This window comes from Pelodiscus sinensis, chromosome 17 (assembly GCF_052426305.1).
Source record: "Pelodiscus sinensis isolate ZL-2025 chromosome 17, ASM5242630v1, whole genome shotgun sequence".
Taxonomy (NCBI): Eukaryota; Metazoa; Chordata; order Testudines; family Trionychidae; genus Pelodiscus; species Pelodiscus sinensis.
Window position 1 is genome coordinate 5946719 of NC_143068.1, and position 27009 is coordinate 5973727.

General features: G+C 41.8%; 1 protein-coding gene across 2 annotated transcripts in view; it reads left to right on the forward strand.

Annotated features, from left to right (window-relative positions):
• IFT52 (intraflagellar transport 52) overlaps positions 1-27009 on the forward strand; it is a 33794-nt gene that overhangs the window by 1324 nt on the left and 5461 nt on the right. For both annotated transcript variants that reach the window (XM_006126665.5, XM_025186412.3), the window contains exons 3-11: positions 1263-1350; positions 1674-1803; positions 3385-3460; positions 3548-3619; positions 11445-11571; positions 21394-21480; positions 22996-23064; positions 24830-24984; positions 25434-25521. In XM_006126665.5, coding sequence (XP_006126727.2) covers positions 1263-1350; positions 1674-1803; positions 3385-3460; positions 3548-3619; positions 11445-11571; positions 21394-21480; positions 22996-23064; positions 24830-24984; positions 25434-25521 — 892 coding nt within the window. The remainder of the gene's footprint in view (positions 1-1262; positions 1351-1673; positions 1804-3384; positions 3461-3547; positions 3620-11444; positions 11572-21393; positions 21481-22995; positions 23065-24829; positions 24985-25433; positions 25522-27009) is intronic.

Here is a 27009-nt window from a genome sequence, read left to right on the forward strand (position 1 = left end):
CATCTTGTTAGTCTTTAAAGTGCTGCATAAGCCTGTCTTTTGTGACATTAACAAGTTAGATAATTGGAGATGAGACCATTTCAGCACTAACTCATAACATAGAAATGTTTGGGAATGTTAATAGAAAGTTAGAAGGATTGTTTTCTTTGGTTCTACCTCATTGCATTAGTTCTAATTCTGCTGTTGCTTGGTGTTGGAGAACTTTTATTCTGAGAGAGTGTGGGAAGGGAGAGGACAGAGCTTAGCTGATAATGGTGAAGTTTTAGGTGTGTGTATGCTAATCTGCACTGCATGGAGTATCTAAAGGCAAAAATATCAAAATAATTTAAACTCTAGCCTTTGTGCATCAAGTTTATGGTATTGGTCACCCATCTGCTGTCATCAGAATTAAATCACAGAAAAATAAAAAGTAGGGCTTATCATCAGCTGATGTAAATTGCTATAACTCTAATGAAGTCAACTGAGCTGCAATAATTTATATCAGCTGTGGATCTGTCCCAATACTTTCTAGAATACTTATTTTTCTTCATCAGTTCAAATTTGTCATTTGTGTGGAATAATAAATTAAGAATGTTAAATCTCAACTAACTGGCTAATCAAATAGTTGATGTATTTTTGCATAGACTATTTGATTAGTTGATAGGGCGGCTCCGCCTTTTAAGTGTAGTAACAGGCTCTCCATGGTATTTTCAAGTTGCAGCACCACATGGAGCTCGGGTCAGCGAGGGAGTGCCCAGCTGATCCCAGGCTCCATGTGGCGCTGCTACTTTGAAACACTGCGAGAAGCCTGAGGCGCAATGGTGCATGGAGCCCAGGCTCAGCAAGGGAGTCCCCAGCTGACTCTGGGCTGCACACGGCACTGCCACTTTGAAATGTGGTGAGGAGCCCTGACACCAAGCTCCCCGCAGCGTTTCAAAGCAGCAGCATCACGTGGAGCCCAGGGTCTGGCCCCAGGCTTCAAGCGGTGCTGCTGCTTTGAAGTATCCCCTCATTTTCCCCCTCCTTGCTGCCTCTTTGTGATAGAAGCAGCAAGAGGAGGGGAAGCGACTAGTCGACTGTCCTGTCGACAATCCAATAAGCATTTGCTTATCCGATTGTGGACTAGTCCTTCACATTCCTATAATAAACTATCATTTTCAAAAACCAGATGTAAAGTGATTGACTGAAGAGACTTACTTTGTGTTTCTCTCCCTAGTTCAGGATTTAGTCAAACTTTATCTAAAATTACAATGTAATGTGTCTCTTTATTAACTTATTCATAGTTTAAAAGATGAGATCACATCCGAGAAGTTAACTGGGGTAAAATTGTGGATTACAGCAGGTCCCAGAGAGAAATTCACTGCAGCTGAGGTAAGAAATATTCATAAAGAAGAAGGGGGGGAAAAAAAGCCCACAATGGTTTGTAGATTAATTATGCTTTCAGATTTGCCTAGAAGGAAAGAAGAAAGACAACCCAGAATACACTATAATAGCATTGTAGCGTGAAAACCTTTTTTTAAACATATATTTTGTTTTGAATGCTTCTTGATCTTCTAGAGTAAAGTTGGTTGCAAGTAGTTGATGCCACTTATGCCTTGTTTCCATACAGCCCTTTGGAATACTATGTTTAGCTCCTCTGATTGTGATCTTGTGTTTTTTTTTGTTTTTGTTTTTTTCCCATCTTACTGTTTCAGTTTGAGGTTCTGAAGAAATATCTAGAAGAGGGTGGGGATATCCTAGTGATGCTGGGGGAAGGTGGTGAATCCCGCTACGACACCAATATTAACTTCTTGTTAGAAGAATATGGAATCATGATCAATAATGGTAACTTGAACTTAGTAAATACAAATCATATACAATTCTCTATTATAAACTAGGATTTATAAGCTACTTTCAGTATAACCCTTTTTTCCCTTAAGTGTTTAGAAGGGAAAAAAATACCAAGCTGAGTTATTCCATGCTCATTCTCATAGAATCCTAGGTCTGGAAAAGACCTCAGGAGATCATGGAGTCCAGCCTCCTGCCCAAAGCAGGACCAACCTCAACTAAATCATTCCAGCCAGGGCTTTGTCAAGCTGAGACTTAAAAACCTCTAGGGATGGAGATTTCATCACCACCCTAGGTAACCCATTCCAGTACTTCATCACCCTCCTAGTGAAATAGTTTTTCCTAATATCCAACCTAGACCTCCCCAACTATAACTTGAGACCATTGCTCCTTGTTCTGCCTCCGTCACTACTGAGAACAGCCTCTCTCCATCTGGAACCTCCCTTCAGGAAGTTGAAGGCTGCTATAAAATTCCCCCTCACTCTTCTCTTCTGCAGACTAAATAAGCCCAAATCCCTCAGCCTCTCCTTGTAGGTCAAGTGCTCCAGTCCCCTTAGTAATTTTGGTTGCCCACCACTGGCTCCTCTCCAATGTGTCCACATCCTTTCTGTAGTGGGGGGCCTAGAATTGTATGCAATATTTCAAATGTGGCCTCACTAGTGCTGAATAAAAGGGAATAATCGCTTCTCTAGATCTGCTGGCAATGCTCCTCCTAATGTATTCTCATATGCCATTAGCCTTTTTGGCTACAAGGGCACACTGTTGACTCATATCTAGCTTCTCATTCACTGTAATCCCCAGGTCCTTTTCTGCTGAACTACTACGTAGCCAGTCGGTCCCCAGCCTGTAACAATGCTTGGGATTCTTCCATCCCAAGTGTAGGACTCTGCTCTTGTCCTTGTTGAACCTCATCAGATTTCTTTTGGCCCAATCTTCTAATCTGTCTAGGTCACTCTGGACCCTATCCCTGCCCTCCAAAGTACCTACCTCTCCTCTGAGTTCTCCCCCTCGCTTAGTGTCATTTTCAACCTAACAGTGTTTAGTTTTTGGCAGCCTCATAAAATTCCAGTCAGCTGTTTTTGCAATATCTAAGTGTAAATAAGTAGTGTGTCCTCACCAAAAAAGACACTTTTCAGATGTTTTGGTGGCAGATAGTGGCTTCATTTATATTTTGCACTGGCGTGGTATTGAGTTCATCATAGTTTTGGAAATATCTGAGACATATAAAGGTTTGAACTTGTTCAACCAGATTTTTTTTTAACTTGACCTCTCTGTCTGTGCTTGCAAATAATTGCAAGTTGAAATGAAAGCATGAGTGTGCCTGAACATTAAGTGTCTGCCTATCTTTATCTTAATTTTTAAGTAAGTGTTCCCACTGTCTTTAGATGCCTGAAGCTGCAGATCTAAAAGGGGGGCTATCAGTTGATGTTGTTACAAGTTACACTGAGAACCAAATAACCCCAGGGCTATAGCATTAAAAATAGAATTGAACCCACATCTCATTACCTCCAATCTTATATTCTAAGTGCTAGACGCACTGCCTCGATAAAAGATTTAAATGTCTTCTATTTTTTTAAGATGCTGTGGTGAGAAATGTATATTACAAATACTTTCATCCTAAGGAAGCCTTGGTCTCCAATGGAGTTTTGAATAGGTAATTGTTTTGAATATATAAACCTGTGGGTAATGTTGTTGCAAATCCATATATCTTTAATCAGATTAGTGTTTTCACCTGTTTTAGGGAAATCAGCAGAGCTGCAGGGAAAATTGTGCCTGGGATAATAGATGAAGACAACAGTGGAAATGACTCACAGTAAGTATCTTTTCTCCACCAGCCTCTTCAGAGGAAAGATTTAGTACAATTGTGATGTGTTATATTACTGGGCCATGGCAATGACTGAATTACATCTTTTATTGAGATGTGCTAATGCATTTTTTGGTCTCACCTGCATGCTTCTCAAGTTTCAAGCCTAAAGGCATCTTAAGTAATGCTTGTTAGCTAGTCAAAGAGTAATAGTAATGCGCTCTGAAGAGTGTTCCATCTATTCTTTCTATCCAGACCTGTGATGTTTAAATGAACAGTGTATGTGGATTTGAAAAGCTTAAAGGACAAAAGTAAAATCCCTGCAAGCTGCATAGAAACTTTTCAAAGACACCATAAGAGAGGCCCAACTTAAATGTATACCCCAAAATAAAAAACACAGTAAGAGATCCAAAAAAGTGCCACTGTGGCTTAACAACCAAGTAAAAAAAAGCAGAGAGAGATAAAAGGGCATTGTTTAAAAAGTGGAAGTTAATCCTAGTGAGGTAAATAGAAAGGAGCATAAACTGTGTCACATAAAATGTAAAAATATAATAAGAAAAGCCAAAAGGGGTTTGAAGAGCAGCTGGCTAAAAAACGCAAAAAGTAATAGCAAAATGTTTAAGTACATCAGAAACAGGAAGCCTGCTAAACAACCAGTGGGGCCCCTGGATGATCGAGATGCTAAAGGAGCACTCAAAGATGAGAAAGTCATGTTGGAGAAACTATGAATTCTTTGCTTCGGACTTTATGGCTGAGGATATCGGGGAGATTCCCAAACCTGAGCCATTCTTTTTAGGTTAGAAATCTGAGGAATTGTCCCAGATTGAGGTGATAAACTTAACGGTAGGGATGTTAAAATTAAATTAATCAACTAATTGAATAGTCGATAGAATTAGTCAATACAGGTGCTTTCGCTTTGAAATTTAGCGAGCTCAATGGGCTGTTGCCACATTTCAGAGGTGGAAGTGCTGCACAGCGTTCTGCCTTTGAAATGTATAAAACCACCTGGGGCTCTTGTGTGTTTCCAAAGATTGAAATGCTACGTGGAGCCCAGGTTCAGCAGGGGACTCTCTTTGAGTCCCCTGCTAACTCCAGGCTCCATGCGGCACTTCTGCTTTGAAATGTACAAGAATCCCTGCTGGGGCTCTTGTACATTTCAAAGGTGGAACGCTGCCACTGTGCCTCCTACCCCCTCCCACGGAGCTGGGGGGAACCGGCTTCTAAGTTGGCTCCCCACAATACTCCCTTCTTTCCCTCCCCCCGCCTCCTTGTCTCTTTCTGATAGAGGAACAAGGAGTGGGGGGAGCAACTAGCCGACTAGTGTGTTGTAAACTTTTGCTTATCAGATAGTTGACTAGTCGATTAGTCACTTACATCCCTATTTAACAGTAACAAGTCACCAGGACCACATGGCATTCACCCAAGAATTCTGAAAGCACTCAAATGTGAAATTGTGGAACTATTAACTGTGGTTTGTAACCCGTCCTTTAAATCAGCTTCTGTACCTAGCTGTCTTCCAGTCATTAATGTGATGCCAATATTTAAAAAGGGCTCTAGAGGTGATCCTCACAATTATAGTCTAACGTCAGTACCGGGCAAATTAGTTGAAAATGTAGTAGAGAATAAAATTGTCAGACACATACATAAACTTAATGTATTGGGGGAAAAAGTCAACATGGTTTCTATAAAGGGAAATCATGCCTTACTAATCTACTAGAGATCTTTGAAGGGGTCAACAGCATTTGGACAAGGGGGTTCCAGTGGAGATAGTGGACTTAGATTTTCAGAAAGCCTTTGTTAAGGTCCCTCACCATAGGCTCTTAAGTAAAGTAAGTTGTCATGGGATAAGAGGGAAGGTGCTCTTGTGTATTGATAACTGGTTAAAAGACGGGAAACAAAGGGTAGGAATAAATGGTAAGTTTCAGAATGGAGAGAGGTAACTAATGGGGTCCCCCAAGAGTCCATACTGGGACCCATCCTATTCAACTTATTTATAAATGATATGGAGAAAGGGGTAAACAGTGAGGTGGTAAAATTTGCAGATGACACTAAACTGCTCAAGATAGTTAAGACTAAAGCAGACTGTGAAGAGCTTCAAAAAGATTTCACAAAACTTAAGTGACTGGGCAACAGAACGGCAAATGAATTTTAATGTTGACAAATGTAAAGTAATGCATATTGGAAAAAATAATCCCAACTATACATACAATATGATGTGCAGCAGCAGTCAAAAAAGCAAACAGAGCGTTAGGAATCATTAAAAAAGGGATAGATATGAAAGTAGAGAATATTTTATTGCCTTTATATAAATCCATGTAACCCACATCTTGAATACTGTGTACAGTGTAGTTGCTTCATCTCAAAAAACATATCTTAGCATTGGAAAAAGTTAAAAGGGCAACAAAAATGATTAGAGGTTTGGAACAGCTGCCATACAAAGAGAGATTAAAAATACTTGGACTTTTCAATTTATAAAAGAGGAGACTAAAGGGGGACATGATAAAGATCTATACAATCGTGACTGGTGTGGAAAAAGTGAATAAGGAAAAATTATTTACTTGTTCTGATAACATAAGAACATGGGGTCACCAAATGAAATTAATAGGTAGAAAGGTTAATACAAATCAAAGCAAGTTTTTTCTTCATGCAGCGCACAGTCAACCTGTGGAACTCCTTGACAAGGATGTTGTGAAGACCAGGACTTTAAGGATGTGACTACAGTAAATCGAAATAAGATACACAATTTGAGCTATGAAAATTGCATGTCTTATTTTGATGTTATTTTGAAATAGCTTATTTCATCAATTGGCACTGTGTAGACGGTGCCAAATTTTGAAATAAAGTGCTATTCCGAAATGTCCCTTACTCCTGATAGAATGAGGTTTTTAGGGACATCAGAATAGTGAGCCTGAAATAACAGGCTTGCTGTGAAGACGTGGGATAGCTATTTCAGGATGCTCCAGTATCCTGAAATAGCATTGCATTATAGACATAGCCTAACAGGATTCAAAAAAGGAATTCGATGAATACATAGGGTACATCTACACTGGTGTGATCTTGCGCAAAAACTCTTTAGCGCAAGAGTTCTTGCGTTAAAGTAGTTGTGCAAGAGAGTTTCTACACTGGCAAAGATGCTCTTGTGCAAAAGCACATGCCAGTGTAGACGCTCTCTTGCGCAAGAAAGCTCTGATGGCCATTTTAACCATAGGATTTTAACCATTTTAACAAGATATTCATGTTGCCTGTCTACACTGGCCTCTTGCGCAAGAACAGTTGCACAAAAGGGCTTATTCCTGAGCAGGAGCGTCAGAGTTCTGGTGCAAGAAGCCCTGATTTCATACATTAGAATGTCAGTTTACTTGCGTAAGAACACACGGCCAGTGTAGACAGGCAGCAAATTTTTGTGCAAGAGCGGCTGCGTTTGCACAAGATCGTGCCAGTGTAGACACAGCCATAGAGGTTAGGTCCATTAATGGCTATTAGCTAGGATAGGTAGGAATGGTGTCCCTTGTCTCTGAGGCTGGAAATGGATGAAGGAGAAGGATCATGTGATGATTACCTTTTCTGTTCACTTCCTTCTGGGGCAGTGGTCACCAACCAGTAGATTGGGATCTACCAGTAGATCTTGGAGCCTCTGACAGGTGATCCTGACTGGTTTGGCCAGGAAGCTATCAAGCACTGGCATCTCAGTTGTCCCTCCACCCACTGTCATGCTGCTCCTGTCCTCTGCCTTGGAGCTTCCCCCTGGGAGCCTCCTGCTTGCTGTGCAGGGTGTGGGAGGGAGAAGGGGGGGTGCTGATGTCAGGGGGTCCCTCCTCTCCCCACTCCTGTTCTCCATCTCTACACAGAGAAAAGGGTATGGAGGGAGCTTGGAAATGCAAATACTGTCACTCTCGCACACTGTGTGTGTCTCTTGTTCTCACAAACACACCCCGTCCTTCATTCTCAACTCCCAACCCAACACATTTTGGGGTTGTTGCTTTTGGTTTTTGACTGGTTTGTGCATTTCATAATTTTCATTTCTCTCTCATGCTAAATTAATTCTTTGAGCAGTGAGTTCTAAAATGCCTAACCTGTCATGTCTGGAGTAATTATTCCCTGGTAATTGCTGCTACTGGAAGTGGCTGGCATGTCCCTGCAGCCCCTGAGAAAGGCAGAACAGGGGGTCTCCATATACTGTCTTTGCTTGCAGACACCACTCCTGCAGCCCCATTGATTAGTGATGGGGAACCGTAGCCAACAAAAGCTGTGGGTTCAGTGCCTGTAGATGAAGGGCAGTACATGGCACCATGGAGCCATTGCTGTACATGCCAGCTGCTTTCAGGAGTGGTGCAGGGCCAGGGTAGGAGTAAGCCTGCCTCAGCCCCACTGCTCTACCAGCCGGAAGCTGTCTCAGTTAAGTGGTGCCTCACCAGAGCCTGCTTCCTGACTTCCTGTCCGAGTCTTGAACCCCCTCCTGCACTGAACCTCCTGCCCCAGATATAAGTCACCCTGCACCCAAACTCTTCCTAGAGCTTGCACCCTGTACTCCCTCCTGGACCTCAATGCCCTGCCCAGAACCCCTCCCACACTCCAAACTCTTGGCCCAAGACCAGAGCCTGTACCCCAACAATGCCCCTCTGCTATGTACATCGGCCAAACTGGACAGTCCCTACATAAAAGAATAAATGGACACAAATCAGATATTAGGAATGGCAATATACAAAAACCTGTGGGGGAACACTTCAATCTCCCTCGACACACAATTGCAGATCTAAAGGTAGCCATCCTGCAGCAAAAAAACTTCAAGACCAGACTTCAAAGAGAAACTGCTGAGCTACAGTTCATCTTCAAGTTCGATACAATCAACTCAGGATTAAACAAAGACTGTGAATGGCTTGCTAACTACAAAAGCTGCTTCTCCTCTCTTGCTATTCACACCTCCAGATCAGCTACTAGAAGTGGGCCTCATCCTCTCTGATTGGATCCACCTTGTCATCTCTAGCCTGATTCTTGCCTGCATATTTATACCTGCCTCTGGAAATTTCCACTACATGCATCTGACAAAGTGGGTCTTTGCCCACGAAAGCTTATGCTCCAACACTTTGGTTAGCCTATAAGGTGCCACAGGACTCCTTGCTGCTCCTCCTGATGAATACTAAGATGCCATTAGTCTTCTTGGCTACAAGGGAACACTATTGACTCATATCTAGCTTCTCATCCACTTTAATCCCGAGGTCTTTTTCTGCTGCTTAGGCACTAGCCCAGCGGTGGCCAAGCTGCGGCTCATGAGCCGCATGTGGCTCACGAAGACAAAAATTGCAACTCCTAATGGAACTGGGACGGAACCTGGAACTGTTCAGGTCAGCCACTCTCATGGCTGGGCCCCTGTGAACCACGTGCATGCTCACAGCCCACGCTGTTCCACTCACAGTCCCCAGCACGCTGCATCATATCCTGCACGTGCAGGCCGGATCGCACACAGCGTCCCAGCCTGCACGTACTAGCAGCTGGCTGCTGAGTGCAGGCAGTGGTGATGGCTAGGGCTCTGGGTACAGTGGCAGCGCCAGTAGTGGCTCCGGCTCCAGGACCTAGTCATAAGGTTAGTGGGGGAGGGGAATTGGGTTAGAGTGGAGGGAGATGCCTGGCTTTGGAGAAGGGGAGAGGAGGGGAATCGGGCGTGTGGGGGGTTGCACGTGGCATCCCAGATGTGCGTGGTGGTAGTGGCGGTGGCAGAGGCTCTGGCTCCGGGATCTGAGCATAAGGTTGGGGAGAGGTGGGTTGGGTTAGAATGGTGAGAGGAGGTGTCTGGCTCTGGGGAAGGGGAGGGGAATTGGGTTGGGGTGTGGGGTGTGTAAGGCGTGCCAACCGCTCAGTGCATGTGCCCCAGCGCCTGGAGGGAAATGCACGGCTATAGTGGCAACTCCAGGACCTGAGAATTAGGTTAGAGCGGGGGGCAGGGGATTTGGTTAGAGGGGAGGCAGTGCCTGACTCTGGGGAAGAGGAGGGGGAGGGGGAATCGGGTGAGGGGGGTGTCTGGCTCTGGGGAAGGCGAGGAGGATTGGGTTGGGGGGGAGTGGCTCTGGGGCAGGGGAGCAGGATTTGGTTGGGGGGTGTGTGCCTGGCTATGGGGAGGGGTATTGGGTTAGAGCAGGGGAGTGCCTAGGTGAGGAGAGGGGAAGAGCAGCCAGCATACTTCCTGAGATCTGGGATCCCCAGATACTAGCCCCAGCTGTCTCTGTCCCCTCTCCCTGGCCAGACCTCCCTTCTCCCCCCTCAACACCCCCCGGTACCCTGCCCCAGAACCCTGTCCCTTGCCCCCACCAGCACAGTTGTGGCCACATTAGTGAGGCTTGCGGGGTTTTGGAGCGGTTGTTTTTTTTGCATCTCACTTGTGTGGCCCCAACTGATTTTTCTGTGGGTCTAGTGACCCCTGACTCAAAACAGGTTCCCCACCCCTCTCATAAATAAAGACAACGCTGAAACATTTTGTGTTTGACATATTTTATTTAAAAATGAAGCCTGGATAACAAGCCCCCAATTGGGGCCAAGCCCCCATCTGGCTGCAGCATCATAATACTCCTGCAACCCTCCCAAACCTGAGCCTGTCATACACTGGAACCCCCTGTCCTGAGCCTCTCACATCCCCGAACTCCTGCACCTCCACGTCCCCAGTCTACAACACTCCTGCACCATTCACACACAGCCCATCATACTCCCAGCCTCCCTGCCCTGAGCCCCTCAGGCATCCCAGCCCAAACTCCTGCACCCTCACAGCCACAAGCCTGCAACTTGCTCAGCACCCCAACCCTCAACCTGACCCCAACACTCTCCAGCCTGGAGCCCCCTCCCTGAGCCAGCATCCTCTTCTCTACTTCCTCCTGCACACAGATTTCTTCCCAGTGCTTTTTTGTGATGGTATGCCCAGGGACGGTGTACCGGCACTTATTTTCCCCCGGCGCTGTGTGGTTGGTGTGTATGGGGGTGGTGGGTGGGTGTTTTTTGTGGGGTGTGTGGTTTTTTGGCTCAACAACTTCCCTCCCTCCACTCCCCGGGCACGTGGCTCTTTGACTCTATCCACTGTTATTTTGGCTTTTCATCTGTAATGGGTTGGCCAGCCCTGCACTAGCCACTCGGTCTCCAGCCTGTAGCAGTGCTTGGGATTCTTCTGTCCCAAGTGTGGGACTTTGCACTTGTCCTTTATTTTGGGGTTGTACTGATTATGGTGCTCATCCTGGGGAAGAATTTAAGTGCATGAAGATTTAGTGTATTTATGTTTCAGAGTATTTGTAAATTACCTCTATTTCTCTTGCATATCTATGAACAACTGAAAGATAACAAAAAGGTTATACTTAAACTTATTAAAAATTCCAACCTGTAAAAACTTTAGAGAGAATCCTAGATCTTATTCAGCAAGTTTTCAGAAGTGTGCTCTTGCAAGCATGTACCATCCCTGACAAGTCTGGATTTATGTACACCGGCGCGTGCCAAAACATGCATTTTAAAATCTGAGTTTCAGCTTGGTTAATATTGCTAATTCCTCTGATCCTGAACAAACAGAAAAGGATTGAATATCAATTACTGATCGGCAGGGTTCCTGTAAATGGTGTGCTTGTTGGTCATTTGAGAGACAGTTATACGCAACCCAGCTTATTAGCAGAGCACCCACAGCTAGGTTCTTTGCTTCTGCACATTTGCACATGCCTCTCTGCACACAATTATTCTGCACATTGATAGGAAAAAATCCACATGTGTGGAAAAGATTAGCAGGAACATTACTGATCATGAATGTTATTTAAGAAATCTAATATCTGAAATTTAGCAGATACTAATAAAATGTTTGTATTTTCTGCAGGGCTCTCACTTTTGTGTATCCATTTGGTGCCACACTGAATGTGATGAAACCAGCAGTGGCTGTTCTGTCCACAGGATCTGTCTGCTTTCCCCTCAACAGACCCATTCTGGCTTTTTACCATTATAAGGTACAGCTGCATGAAATAAGCTATCTACCCCTGGTTTTAAAAAAGGGAGTATGCTGTTATGGCAGATCTATATACATCTGTTTTTATTCACAATACACCTACAAACTCTTGAACCAGCTTGACAGTTCTTGATTCTTTTTTGTGGAAAGATCTGTTGCATAGAATTCAGAGAAAAAATGTATCGTCACCAAAGTTTATGTACGTTTTCAGGTTTTTTTTTTTTTAATTTCCAGTTTCTCAGTTTCCACCATTTATTAACCATCTAGGAAGAGAGATTACCAGTTCAGCTGCATATGTAGGTAATTGTGAGTTAAGGACTATCACCCTCTTGGAGCTGAAAAGATTCATGATCTTAGCCATTGGCTCTAGGTTTGAAACTTGCTAGTTTGCAAATATTTCTCCATCATAACTATAAAGTGATGATTACATTTAATGGTCAGTATGTTAAAATGAATTTTTATATAGGTTGAACCTCTCTGGATTGGCAACATCAGTGGTCCAACATGAGTTAAGTTAGCTGTATGTCTGCTTATCATGGATGTGGCCAAATTTCCTGTGGTCCTATAAAGTTTTACAGCCACCAGTTCTGGCTGTTCTGTGTTATTTAGTTCTGCATTACCCCTACATATCTTTTGAGAGCTCAGTAAGCAGTGGGAGTGTTGGTAATGCTGCTAGATAATATTGACCTCCCATGGTTCGGCAAATTCTCTGGTTCTGGTGAGGTTGCGGCAGTGTTGGACTAGAGAGGTACAACCTGTATTTAGTATTTTAGTGATATAGGAACTCCTTCCCTTAATGTGCACACAGTTATACATGCATGTCATGAGTAAAATAGACCCCATAAAGTATCAGAGGCAATAAAAGTGTTTGAAGTCGTATTACAACATGTCCATCCCATCTAAGACAAGGGAGACTGGGGCAGTACTTGCCAAATCACAGCCTATGTACCTCCACGGCAAGCAAAGACAAAACAGTTTTCCCATCCACAATTAGGGATGTAAGTAACTAGTCAACTACTTGATAAGCTTAAAAAAAGTAACGGGGGAGGAGGGACCGGGAGCTGACTTAAAAGCTAGTTCCCCCCAGCACTGTCTCTGCGGTGGGGCAGGGGAGGCAGAGGCGTAGCGGGGGGACCGAGCGTAAGCTAAGAATCAGCTGTCTTGGCTTGCACCTGGTTCCATACGCTGAGCCTCTGCTTTTTAAATGTATTAAGAGCCACCAGGCACAGGACAGCTGGATCCACCAGAGATCAGTATCTTGCTACTTACAATGGCGTTTAAACATTCCTGTTCTTTAGCTGGGTTCTAGCACTCTTTCCTTGTCCAGTGTGGATAGGAATATTTCATTCTGTGAACCATAACAAAATTATGCCATGGACTAAACCCTAAAGTGCTTATCCCAGCCCTCAGGCAATTTATTGCATGAATTAATAACTGTAGTATAACAGGACTGTCAGATTGGAGGAAAAAAAAGTTCTGAGCCATGGAGACTAGGGAAACTGGATCAGAAATGTGAATTTAAATACAGTGCTGCTAATGGGTTTGTCACAAAACAGACAGATCCTAAGTGAGTAATGTATTTTTTAAAAAGCTCTTTAATTAAACTCTAGTGAATGTTATCTTCCCTAAATTTGTGAATGCATACATTTTCTTTGGTTTTGATATAATGAGAAAATTAAATGAAAACTTGTCTGAAATGAGAGCCCGAGTATCTGAAGCCCGTCTTTTCAATTGATTTAGGCACACAATTGCACATGCCAATTAGATATCTGTTTATGCCCATCCATCTAATTCATAATTAGTGTGTGAGATCTGATTTTGCTGAATAAGTGAAACAACTGGTATATTTTACAAACATGACATAATGCCTTGACTATATGGAAACCTGGTCCTTGATTCTGAAAAAAATTGCCACAGATCTTCTAAAGATTCTACTTCTTTTCTTAAATGGGAATAAGAAAATGTTATTTCCATCAGAGTTCTCATCACTTACTCTCCATGGCAAACATCTCCCTTATGATACAAGAAAATAGCATGAAAATCAAGGGAGTAGAATGATCTTTAATTAGGCTTTCTTTTTTCCTATTTAGCTGGAGGAAATTATAGACAAAATGCTGGAAGCTGAAGCTGAAGACAATGGTAGAATCTCTGTCAGGGCAGAGAAAAGGATTAGAAAGAAAATATATAATCTGTTTGAGAGAAGTGAGGTAGGGAAAAGAATAGCGTTGTATTATAGAATAGTAGATAAATTTAATAGGAAAATCAGAAGGAAGAGGTGAATGAGGCATGTTGAGAACAAATTTTAGAAATATTCGAAACACAGACCTGATGGTAATGGGAGACTTTAATTACCCTTGCATCCATTGGAAAATTAATACATCAAAAATCAAAATTTCCAAAATGCTCTTGGAATGAATTATGGACAACTATTTGTTTCAGAAGGTGAAAGAAGCAGCAGGTGGATTGTTATGAATAGGGAAGAAATGGCTATGAAATTAAAAGTTGAAAGCAGTTTGGGTGAAAGTGATAAGTTACAGAGTTCATGTTTCTAAGGAAAGTAATGTGCAAGAGCAGCAGAATAAGGACTGGAGTTCAAAAAAGCAGGTTTTAACAAACTCACAGGGATATGGTCCCATGGAAAAAATATGTAAGGGAAAAAGGAATTCAGGTGAGCTAGCACTTTCTCAAGGAGACACTTTTTGATCATGCAAAAACAAACTATCCAAATGTGAAGGAATAAGAAGAAGAATAGGAAGAGGCCACCATGGTTCCATTAGGAACCCTTTAATGTCTTGAAAATCTAAAAGTGGAAAAAATAGACACATTTGCTAAAGAAGACTGAATAGAACATGCGTGTTGGTGCAAAACCAAAAAGGTGTAAGGCACAAATTAGTTAAACTTAATAATAAGGGACATAAAAGGCAATAAGAAGAGGGTTTTTTAAAAAATACATTAGGAACAAGACAATGATGAAGGAAATTGTAGGTGCCTCTGTAGCAGAGAAGGAGAACACTTAACATCAACAAAGCTGAAGTGTTCATGCCTATTTTACTTCAGTTTTCACTAAAAGGTAAACTGATTGGATATGTAATACAGTTAATATTAATAACAAGGGGGAAGGAATGCAAGACAAAATAGGGAAAGAACAGGTTAAAGAACCCTGTAAAATCCCCTTTATCTAAATCTCCATTATCTGGTTCTCAGGCAGAAGGGCTGAAGCTCTTTGCCCATTCTTTGGACTATCTGAATTTCTGATGATCTCATCTGGCCCCTCTTAATTAGAATGAATAAACAGGTTCCACTTTATTTAGGTAAGTCAGATGTATTCAGTTTAGCAGGGTTTGATAAAAGTTGCCTTAGAGTAGAATTAGTGGAAGCAATCTTGGAACCATTATGGTCTGTCTTAGAGACCTGATGGAGGATGAGTGAGGTTCCAGTGGACTGGAGAAGGGCAAACATAATATCTGTCTTTAAAAAGAGGAACAAAGAAGGACCAGGGAATTATAGACCAGTCAGCCTAACTTATATATCTAGAAAGCTACTGGATAAATTACAATCAGTTTGTAAACACCTGGCGGATAATGGGGATATAAGGAATAACCCCAGGGATTTGTCAAGAACAAATAATTCCAAACCAATCTAATTTCCTTTTTTTGAGAGAATTACTGGCCTACTGGATCAGGAGGAAGCAGTAGACAAAATATATCTTGATTTCATATGCAAATTAGAGAGAGATGGTCTAGATGAAGTTGCTATAGAATGGGTGCATAATTGGTTGAAAGATTTTATTCAGAGAGTAGTTATCAATAGTTTGCTGTCAGACTGGGAGGATGTATCTAGTGGAGTTCCACAAGGGTCAGTCTGGTCTGGTACAATTCAGTGTGTTCATTAATGACTTGGATAATGAAATGGCAAGTATGCTTATAAAATTTGCAGATGATGCAAAGCTGGGAGAGGACAGGATTAGAATTCAAAATAACCTTGCCAAATTGGAGTTGGTTTGAATTCAACAAGATGAAATTTAGTAAGATAATTGCAAAGTACTACACTCCAGAAGGAAAAAATCAAATGCATGAGTACAAAATGGGGAATAATTGCCTAGGCAGAAGAATTGCAGAGAAGGATCTGGGGGTGTAATGGATTTAAATTGAATGAGTCAACAATGTGAAACAGTTGTTAAAAAAGGCCATTGACGCTCTGCTTGACGTTAGTGAATCCTTAGCTCAGAGAAATGTGTGCACCTCACTTCAAGAAGGATGCAGACAAAGTCCAGAGAAGAGTAAGCAAAATGATAAAAGGTTTAGAAAACCTGATCCATGAGAGAAGGTTAAAAAAAAAACCAGGCATTTTTAGTTTTGAGATAAGACTGGGGGAGGGAGGGGACCTGATAAGTCTTATATGTTAAGGGCTATTATAAAAAGGACAATGATCAACTGTTTTCCATGTCCACTGAAGGTACTACAAGAAGTCCTCTGCTTACTTTGTAGCACGGGAAAATTCAGTGAGATATTTGGGAAATCTTTCTAACTATTAGGATAGTAAAGCACTGGAATTGGTTACCAAGGGAGATTGTAGAATTATCCTCATTTTAGATTTTTTAAAAATGGGGTAGACTAACACTTGTCAGGAATGATTGTCACACTCCGGAGGATATAATCTGAATTGCTGAACAGATGTGCCCCTCCAATCTCCAACATGGCATGCTTTTTAGACTGCTTCACTCCTGGTCCTGCTCTCATGCACAGCATCTAACATTTAAAATTTGTCTGAGCTGAATTACATGAAGGTTCTGGTCAGTCACTCATGAGTTACGTATAGGGTGACACCAGAAACTTTCTAGTTCCAGACCTTCCCCCAGAAATGTGTTTCTTGTACTATTGGACTACGCAAGCTCATATCTGTTATTTCATTAATGGAAAAAGTAAGGTTTGTGACATCAGTCTGAAATGGAGATTCCTAACATTTAAATCCAAACACATGCTGGTTTAGATAAAACACTAAAACAAGCTTATTAACAGAAAAATAGATTTAAAGTGATTACAATTAATGAGGCATAAACATTAGAATTTGTTACAAATAAAATTCAGTCTGATATCCAATTTAGCAAGCTAAATGGATTCAAAGTGAAGTTTTTTCTCACCCTATGCTCTTGGCAACATTTTCTGACTTGGACCTCTCTTCACAGTGTAATATTTCTTCAGGGGTTGTTGCTGCTGTGAGCAGAGAGGAATGGAGTTGAGAGAAGTGATCTGGGAACCTCTATTTCTCCTTTTTATATCCTTCTCCCCTTTTTGAGAATTACTGTTAGCTGGAGTTCTAGCCACAGTCTGTTTACACAGAAACCCTTCAGTTGTTCCATAGCCATTATGAAAAGTTCTCGCCCTCACCCTTCTCCCTGCCAAAGAATGACCTCTTAACCAGGTGATAGCCCATGATAGTCCATTTGATTATGCTGGTACCTGACCAGGGCATCAGTCAGTGGTGCTGGACCAGTTTTTAAGGTGGGGATACTGAATTGTGCCCCCTTCCATGGTTGCCAACTCTCCTGAACTGGATTGACCAGACACCATTTGTGGCAATGGTGAGTTGATACCAGCTGGGAAAGTTTGTAACCCTAGCCTCTTGCCACCCAGAGAAGCCACAGCTGCTGAATCCCAGGTTGAAACTGGCAGTGAGATGGCCTAGACCCTGGACTGGCAGAGCTAGTGGGCTGCCGATCCTGTGGGGGCAGAGCCAAGAGTAATGGGACCCTGAGGGACTGCATAGACTGTGAAGCTGGTGGGCAGTGATGAAGCCAGTGGGGTTGGTGGGACCCCAGAGGCTCTGCGGGGGCCGCTGAGAAGCCAGGCCCTGGTGTTGGAGAAGCCAGCAATGGATCAGTAGGGGAGCTAGATTCAGGGAAGTTGAGTGCAAAACCTGTAGCACCCCTGCACTCCTATTTCCTGCGCCTGTGATGTCAGTGTGTTTCCTCTCTCTGGAAAAGCGGTTTGGACTTGCTTTTCTAACTTTGAAACTTGCCACACCAATGTTATACCGTAAACTCTTATAACTTTACATTGACATTGTTGCCACATGTATTTTACAAGTACAATAATGTTCAACAGATTAACTTTGAGTGATACCTCATAAGGAATACTTTATACTAAATTTGTAAAAAGGGTGAATATGGGATGAGTCTAGCATAATGATCTAGGCTGGGGATGAACAATAAGAAGGTGATGGTTCACCAGAATTAGTCCCTGGTGGGCCACCACTACTATATTTGCGTGGTTGCAGCTCCTGTTGGCCGCAGATCGCCATTCCTGGCCGATGGTAGCTGTGGGAAATGGTGAGGACCAGGACGCTGCCTCCCGCGACTCCCTTTGGCTTGTAACAGTGATCCAGGGCCAACGGCAACTGCAATCGCCCATATCTGTGGAAGCGCAGATAAATATAGCAGTGGTGACCTGCCAAGGGCTAACCCTGGCAAACTGAATCTGGCCTGTGGACTGATATTTGCCTGCTGCTGATCTGGGTGACTTGGTCCTGCACAAATGTCTGGACTAAGTGACCTCTCAAAGTCTATGATTTAATAAAACTGTAACAGCTGAGGATGTGTTGGGGAATAAAATTCATTTGCTTTAGGTTGCGTTCTTTTCTGGGGGTCGTTTACTAAGCAGGAGTGAAATAGAAAGTACAAGCATTCCACTCAGTCAAAATGTACCATTATGTTGATGCTTTATTTAGTTCAAGTAAAGTGGAACCACTTTAAACTTTTTACAATAGCAGTTGTTATGGTTATATTATTTGCTATGAATTTTAGTCTTTGTACCTGTAGGAAGTGTTAATGTTTGTGCGGTCTTGAAAACTTACTATTTCTTTGATGGTGGGTGGGAGGTACCTTTTTATATCATTCTTTACGTAAGATTTTAAATTCAGCTGGTTAAAATATACTTGTCTGCATTTTTTGTATGTTTGTATCTCTACTTATAAATTGCAAAGATTGCTACGCCTTTCCTTTGTTAGCTTTTAAAGCCCCAGGCTAGCTAGATGAGCAACAAAGGAGGACCCCTGATTTGAATGGAGAGGGTAGGGTGATCAATAAGTTATCAAAGGTGTTTGTACACCATGTGAGAAGCCTGGGTAACGAACAGGAAGAATTGGAGGCCCTGGCCCAGTCCAAGAACTACGATTTGATTGGGATAACAGAGACTTGGTGGGATGACTCGCATGACTAGAGCACTGTCATGGAAGGGTATAAACTGTTCAGAAAGAACAGGCAGGGAAGAAAAGGAGGAGGAATTGCACTGTATGTAGAAGAGCACTATGATTTCTCAGAACTCCAGTATATAGAGGGAGAAAAGCCTGTTGAGAGTCTATGGGTCAAGTTTAGAGGTGTAAGCAACAGCAGCGATGTTGTGGTTGGTGTCTGCTACAGGCTGCCGAATCAGGTGGATGAGGTAGATGAGGCTTTCTTTGGACAACTGAGAGAAGTTTCCAGATTGCAGGCCGTGGTGTTCATGGAGGACTTGAATCACCCTGACATCTGTTGGGAGACCAATACGCCAGTACACAGACAATCCAGGAAGTGTTTGGAGAATGTTGGGATAACTTTTTGGTACAAGTGCTGAAGGATCCGACCAGGGGCCATGCACAGCTTGACCTGCTGCTCACAAACAGGGAGGAACTAGTAGAGGAAGTAGAGGTGGGTGACAACTGGGAAGCAGTGATCATGAGATGGTAGATTTCAGGATCCTGACCAAAGGAAGAAAACAGAATAGTAAAATACACACCTTGGACTTCAGAAAAGCAGACTTTGACTACCTCAGAGACCTGATGGGCAAAATCTCCTGGGATGCTAACATGAAGAGGAAAGGAGCCCAGGAGAGCTGGCAGTATTTTAAATAAGCCTTATTGAAGGCACAGAAAGAAACCATTCCAGTGTGTAGCAAGAGAAGCAAATATGGTAGGAGACCGGATTAGCTTACCGGGAAAATCGTTGGTGAACTTAAGCACAAAAAGGGAGTTTACAAAAAGTGGAAACTTGGACAGATGACTAGGGAGGGGTATAAATGTATAGCTCGAGAATGCAGGGGAGTTATCAGGATGGCAAAAGCACAATTAGAATTGCGATTCGCAAGGGATGTGAAAGATAACGAGAGGTTTCTACAGGCATGTTAGCAAGAAGAACGTGATCAGAGAGTGTGTGGGATGCTACTGGATGAGGGCAGTAACCTAGAGACAAGATGATGTGGGGAAAGCTGAAGTACTTAATGCTTTCTTTGCCTCTGTCTTCTAAGGGAATGTGGATTGGATAAATGGACGGTAAGATGGATAGAAAACTGGCTGGAAGGCCGGGCCCAGCGGGGAGTGATCAACAGCTCGATGTCAGGATGGTGGTCGATTTCTAGCGGAGTGCCCTAGGGTTCGGTTCTGGGACTGGTTTTGTTCAACATCTTTATTAATGACCTGGATGAGGGGATGGATTGCACCCTCAGCAAGTTTGCAGATGATGCTAAGCTAGGGGGAGAGGTAGATACGCTTGAGGGCAGGGAGAGAGTCCAGAGTGACTTAGACAAATTGGAGGATTGGGCCACAAGAAATCTGATGAGGTTCAGCAAGGACAAGTGTAGAGTCCTGCACTTGGGACAGAAGAATCCTAAGCATTGTTACAGGCTGGGGACTGAATGGCTAAGTAGCAGTTCAGCAGAAAAGGATCTGGGGTTTACAGTGGATGAGAAGTTGGATATGAGTCAACAGTGTGCCCTTGTAGCCAAGAAGGCTAATGGCATATTAGGTTGCATTAAGAGGAGAATTGCCAGTAGATCCAGAGATGTCATTATTCCCCTTTATTGGGCTCTGGTGAGGCCACATCTCGAGTATTGGGTCCAGTTCTGCCCCCCCCCCCCCCCCCCGCTACAAAAAGGATGTGGACGCATTGGAGAGGGTCCAACAGAGGGCAACCAAAATGATTAGGGGGCTGGAGCATATGACCTACGAGGAGAGGCTAAGGGATTTGGGCTTATTTAGTCTGCAGAAGTGAAGAGTGAGGGGGGATTTGATAGCAGCTTTCCACTTCCTGAAGGGAGGTTCTAAAGAGGCTGGGGAAAGGCTGTTCACAGTAGTGACAGATGGGAGAACAAGGAACAATGGTCTCAAGTTGTGATGGGAGAGGTCCAGGTTGGATATTAGGAAAAACTATTTCACTAGGGGGGTGGTGAAGCACTGGAATGGGTTACCTAGGGAAGTAGTGGAGTCTCCATTCATAGAGGTGTTTAAGTCTCGGCTTGACAGAGCCCTGGATGGGTTGATTTAATTGGGATTGGTCCTGCCTTGGGCAGGGGGCTGGACTTGATGGCCTTCTGAGGTCTCTTCCAGTTCTATGGTTCTTTGATTCTATGTTGACCTGAATGCATGCCTCGCTTTTGCAGGTACTGATTCTGAACTATTCAGAAAAGGTGTGCATGTGATTAGTTATGTATTATTCTCACTGAAGATCCTATTCTTTTTTGCTGTATTGAAGAGTAGTTTTTTTTAAGGACACAAAAACATACATACGCTTTGGTTATTGTTGATGTAATCTTACTTGTTCTGTTTTGTGGATTGCCCATGAAACAGGCCTCTAATCTCACTAATACAGAGCACTATCAAGGCATAATAACTTTGCTAAAATAATGCAGTTATTTTATACTAATGTTACACATTCTAGATATTGCCTTCTTGCAAGTTGCCATACTTGCTGTTCCAAAAATCCCATTTCCCTCTAATTAAAATAATTTAACAGTTTACAGTGTGGTATGAATCCTCTGGATATATATGATTTTTTTTATGTTTACTTTGACAGAACCAAGGTGGAAAGATGGCAGTGTTGGGATCTTGCCACATGTTCAGTGACCGATATTTGGATAAAGAAGAGAACAGCAAGATCATGGTAGGTTTTTGAAATATATTTTAAATTTATCATTCATTTTTTCATAGCAGTCATAAGCACATCCAACCTTTCCAGTTTATTCTCTGAGCTACACCACCATTAAAGAGTTGGGAGATGAAGAATCAAGCTTGACGTTGAAATAGTGAGAGAGATTTTCAAAGGCACGGATAATGGTTGGGTACCTCAGTGTATATATTGCACAGCAGAACACTGGAAAGCTTTTGCTGTTTCTGCTCTCTTGACCATGATTATTTTTGGGTGTGTGTAAACTATGCAGTAGGGGTTTTTTTTGGTAATTACATAGTTGAAATGTGTCACAGCTTGAAATTTGGCAACACGGTTAATAATAATACTTTGCATTTATTGCTCTTTTTGTTTAAACATCACTAACTGCTTCACAAGTTGATCCCTGTCTCTTTAAAAAAACAAAAAGGAACCAACGTGTTATGTGATGTGGTCATTCACAGAGCTATTAAATAACATAACATATATGGCTCAAGTGAAGATTCGGGTGTAGATCTTAAAAGACAATTTTGATATTCAAAACATTTCCTTGTTCTAGCCACGGGATAACACTGTTCTACTTGATCCAGAGTATTAGGCAGTTTGTATCTACATATTCTTTCAGTTTCTGAATAGCTATGCCTACATTGCAGAGCTATTTTGGGATAGTGGAAGTATCCCAAAATTGCTATTCTGTGTCTTTAATAATAATAATAATAGATTTTGAAATATTGAGGACTAAGGGACGTTTCAGAATAGCACTTTATTTCGAAATTACCTCAAAACAAGCTATGCAATTTGTGTAGCACAAATTGGGTAGCTTATGTCGAGGTAAGGGTGCAGTGTAGATGCACCCTGTTTCATTGTAACATGTCTGTTGTAGACTCATTTGTAACTGCATCTTTAGTTTTGTGCACTTCTATGTATTGTCCTTTTAAAACAAATGTAATGAAAGGAGCATTCTGACTGACTGTCTGATGAAGAACTCTCATGATTTGCATTGCTATTCAAATACATGTTAAAAGACATAACTCAGAGAGGTCAATTTAGCCTTAAATGCAAGTCAGTGGAAGTCAGGGGAGTTTCACTTGCCATTTTGTTCCCTTGCCCAAGTACAGTAGCTTGCAATCTCTACTATTCAAATATTCCCTAGAAAAGGTACAATTCATCCATCATTTGTCCCTTATTGCATTTTTCTAAACCACTTATGCACTTCAGATGGCTCACATTTTTCAGGTGGATGAACTGAATTGGTTTTCATCCTCTTGCCTTGCAATTCAGCTGTATCTAGTATAAAATGCACTATTTGCCGTATTTTGCTTTGGTAAATACTACAAATACTCTTAATATTACTGGTTTTCTCCCCCTGATATTCTTTGTTTTATCCAGCTCTTTCACGTCTACACCTTCTCTTTCATCGGGTGGGTTTGACGATGAATTTTGAAATGTTTTAATATTACAGTAAGTTACTCGGACACTCCAAAAACTTAGTACACCTCTGTGGTTCGACAGGATGTGCTTTTCCAATGGCTGACAACAACGGACATCCATTTAAATCAGATTGATGCGGAGGACCCTGAGGTAAGAGACATTCATTGTGTGATAGCTAATCTTTTAATCCACGAAGACCAGAATGACAGAAATAGCTGGCCTACCACTCCATAGTTAAAAGCTATATCTATGTTCTTATTACAGAGCGCTTAGAAAAAGGTAATCAGTGGGTGGCCCTTAGGCCAAATCTGGACCACCCGGGCTTTTTGAATGGACCCCCGTACATCCTTTTATTTATTTATTTATCTTTATCTTTATCTTTCATTTTCTCCGGAGTCTGGACCATGACTGTACTTTAGCCAAGTAATATGGACCTTGACAAAAAATAGACTGTTCCAGTGTTAAGAGGTTTGTTTAATTTTCAGGTTTAAAAATTCTTTTCAGACTGAAACTTGGCAAGTCAGATTTCTGCCTAGCAGGGCACTTTTAAAAAAGTATGTAATAAATGAAAATCAAATGAGTAATAAAATGTCAATTGTCACTGAACGGAAATAAGACAATAAAATATAAATACAGTCTCCCTTAAGCCCCCGTATTCTGGGGTCTCACAGATCAAGATTCAATCCTCATTATCTTCATTCTTTGAGACATCAGCATGGATGTTTACCTATATATTTGAGATTAGATCCTGAACTCAAATGTACAGCATTTAGAGAGATCTGTAAGAACAAACTATGTTCAAATGTAACTTCTAATGTGCCTTTTGTTCTTCATGTTGCATCTAAATGTTGTAGTGAATGAACTTAATGGTCTCAATAACTGAAACTGTTATGGGGGAATTTTGGAGATATCTCTGCCACACATGGATTAGGTTTTTCTGTAGTATTTGGATAGTGACTCATCTTAAAATGTCAGTCATGGAGCTTTTTGCATCCAATTTGCTGCTGGTTACTGTACTTTTTTGCCAGATTTTCTTACTTTAAACTTTATTGAGATCACTACTGTAAGCTGATACTTTTGCATTTCATCTAAGCCTTCTTACTTCAGGAACAAGCATATAGCAAATAAAACATTTCTATAGCTGATTGGGGACCAGCCAACTTGTCAGTTGGAGAGGGGGCAACTTTTAAAAAATGTTGCATGTGAATGTATTTCCTTTTACTTGAAAATACTGTACACAAGTGCACACACAAAGGGAGTTACTCTATAAAAACCACACAAGTTAATTTGAACTTCATTTTGACCAGCTTGCAATCCTTTAATCAGCAGCAGAATTGGCACACTTGACACCTGCTAGTTCCTGAAGCACAAGTATGGAACAGCAGTCTTTGGTCACTGACTTCAGAGCACCATGGAGGGAGTGACCTTCAGCCTCCTTAACAAGTAAAGACCAGGAAATTAAAATGTAGCATTCCTTCTGCAATGAAGCAGCATCACATGGACTGGACAAGTGAGATCAAATTTCATGTGTATTGGACACAGAAGGATTCACATCTGCCTTGATGCATGTTACCCCATTACTGAAAATAAAATGTACATGGTGGTTTGAAAATATTTGTTGCTAATAACCTAGTTCTGGTGATTTCAACAGCTGTTTTTTAATGTCTCTATTTCTGTTTTATATATTTGTATAATTGTGTTCACTTTCTTCTCACATACAACTAAATAGTTTCCTGTAACATTTCTAAACTAAGCCTGCATTGTGAAGCAAGCGGGTGTGGGCGAGGAGAGAAGAGTGTAAAATAAAGTTAAATTAAATTAGTCTTTCTAGGTGAGATTTTAAGTGAAGTACAAGTAGGAGGAGGCTGTTTCATATAGTTGAAATACCCTTATTCACAGCAGTCATGGTGTTCAGATTTCAGATTATATGATGCTCCCGGATATAGCCATGCTGTCTGAGCGACTACGAGTGTGTCTACAGGAAGGAGACGAGAACCCAAGAGATTTTACAACACTTTTTGATATGTCCATTTATCAGCTGGATACAACCTCCCTCCCTAAAGTTATCAAGTTAGTGCCTGTGAAATGTTTGTGTGTTTGATCTTATTCTGCATTTGTTTTTCATGTGTTTGTAAGCATATATATATAAAAACACAATGGAAATACTTACAATTCTACATTAAGTAGGTGAAAGGGGCATTAAATAAATGCACTGAACTTTCACCCTGGGACACTTGGATTTAAACATGCCATATGTCACAAATAGAAAGCTGAGCAATCTGTCTGCACTATAGAGTATACATTTCCATTTTATTAGAAGCAATTGCTTTGTAGTTGCAGAGATCAAAGTTACTGTGTAATTGTGGTAAAAACTCTATTACATGTTTTCATAAATAAGATGTTAACCTTCATGTCCTGGACAAATTCAAACTCATTGTCTGTATGTAACACATGCAAGTGTAAACAGACAATGTAGTATTATCTTCTCCCCTCAGACTTTGCCTTTTTCTTTATTGTAGATCTTATGAACAGCTAAATGTGAAACATGAACCTCTCCAGCTCATTCAGCCTCAGTTTGAGACTCCACTACCTGCACTCCAGCCAGCTGTGAGTAATCTTACCTGAGCAAGCTCCTGATGACACACTAGATGAATAGACACCACCTTGTAATATTAACCTTTCTTTATTTTAAATAATTATGGAAAAGACAGAGAAACAGTAGAGCACTAACCATTTGAGTTTCTTAGTACATCACTCTGTGATGTAGCACTCTATAGTCCTATAAATGTGAAAACAATGAAGCTGGTTAAATGCACATGTGGTGAGCAAACTGAGACAGTTGCCAGTAGAACTTGCTACTTTCTGAAGATATTAAAATGCTCCATACATAGAGTCATAGTGTTGGAAGTGACCTCGGAGGTCATATAGTATAATTCTCCTGCTAAAAGCAGGATCAATCTTAATTAAATCATTCCAGCCATGGATTTGTCAAGCTCTAGGGATGGAGATTCTACCACCTCCCTAGAGAACCCATTCCAGTGCTTCACCACCCTTCTAGGGAAATAGCTTTTCCTAATATCCTACCTAGATCTCCCCCACTGCAACTTGAGACCATTGCTTCTCGTTCTGTCATCTGCCATCACTGGAAACAGCCTCTCTCCATCCTCTTTGGAATCCCCCTTAAGATAGTTGAAGCCTCATATGTAGTCTTATCTCTTAAGCCCAAATCTCTCAACCTCTCCTCATAAGTCATTTGCTCCAGCCTTCTAATAATTTATGTTGCCCTCTGCTAGATTCTCTCCAATGTGTCCACATCTTTTCTGTAATCGATATTAGTATTTCCACAGGTCTCCCCCGTTGCTTTATACTGCTCTGAGCCAGTAGTGCCCAATGTTTTTAGCGTGAAGGCCAAATGTTATTTCAGAAAGGTCCTGGACCCACAGTCAGTATTTTCAGGCAGGCAGTCAGGCTCCCATCCTGCTCTCATTAGGGTTCCTACAAATAGGCAGCAGAGCAGCCAGAGCTACACTCTTTCTTCTCTCCTTGTTGAGCTCACATCAGAGCTGTCCCTACAGCTGAGAAGGTTGTAGGAGGTATCTTGGAAGAACAGCCTCTACCATCTGAGTTTGTAATGAAAAGTGTATTTCTTTTTTTACAGTGGTCTTTGAGAGACTTAAGGCTGCAGTTTGGACACCACTCCTTAAGCTATTTTGAGTTTGGACACCACTCCTTATAATCTCTTTCCAGTCAATCTTCACAAGGCCTCATAAAAGCAGTCAGTATTAATACAGTGGCTCTAAATGTGATGCCAAATGGCATAAAAATCAAGCAATTAAAAGTTAAATCCCATCTCAACCCCAACTAGTGTTACATATTGCACATTAGCAACTTGGAGTCCTGTGGGCCCGGAAAGACTAACAAATTTATTTGGGTGTAAGTTTTTTGGTTTTTTTTTTTTTTTTTTTTTTGTGAGCTGGAATCCATTCCAAGAGGAACTCCTTGTTGTTTTTGTTGAAATAGACTAACATGGCTACCCCTTGGAAACTTATCCACATATATGCATTGATACAAAATATTGCATATGGTAATAAATAT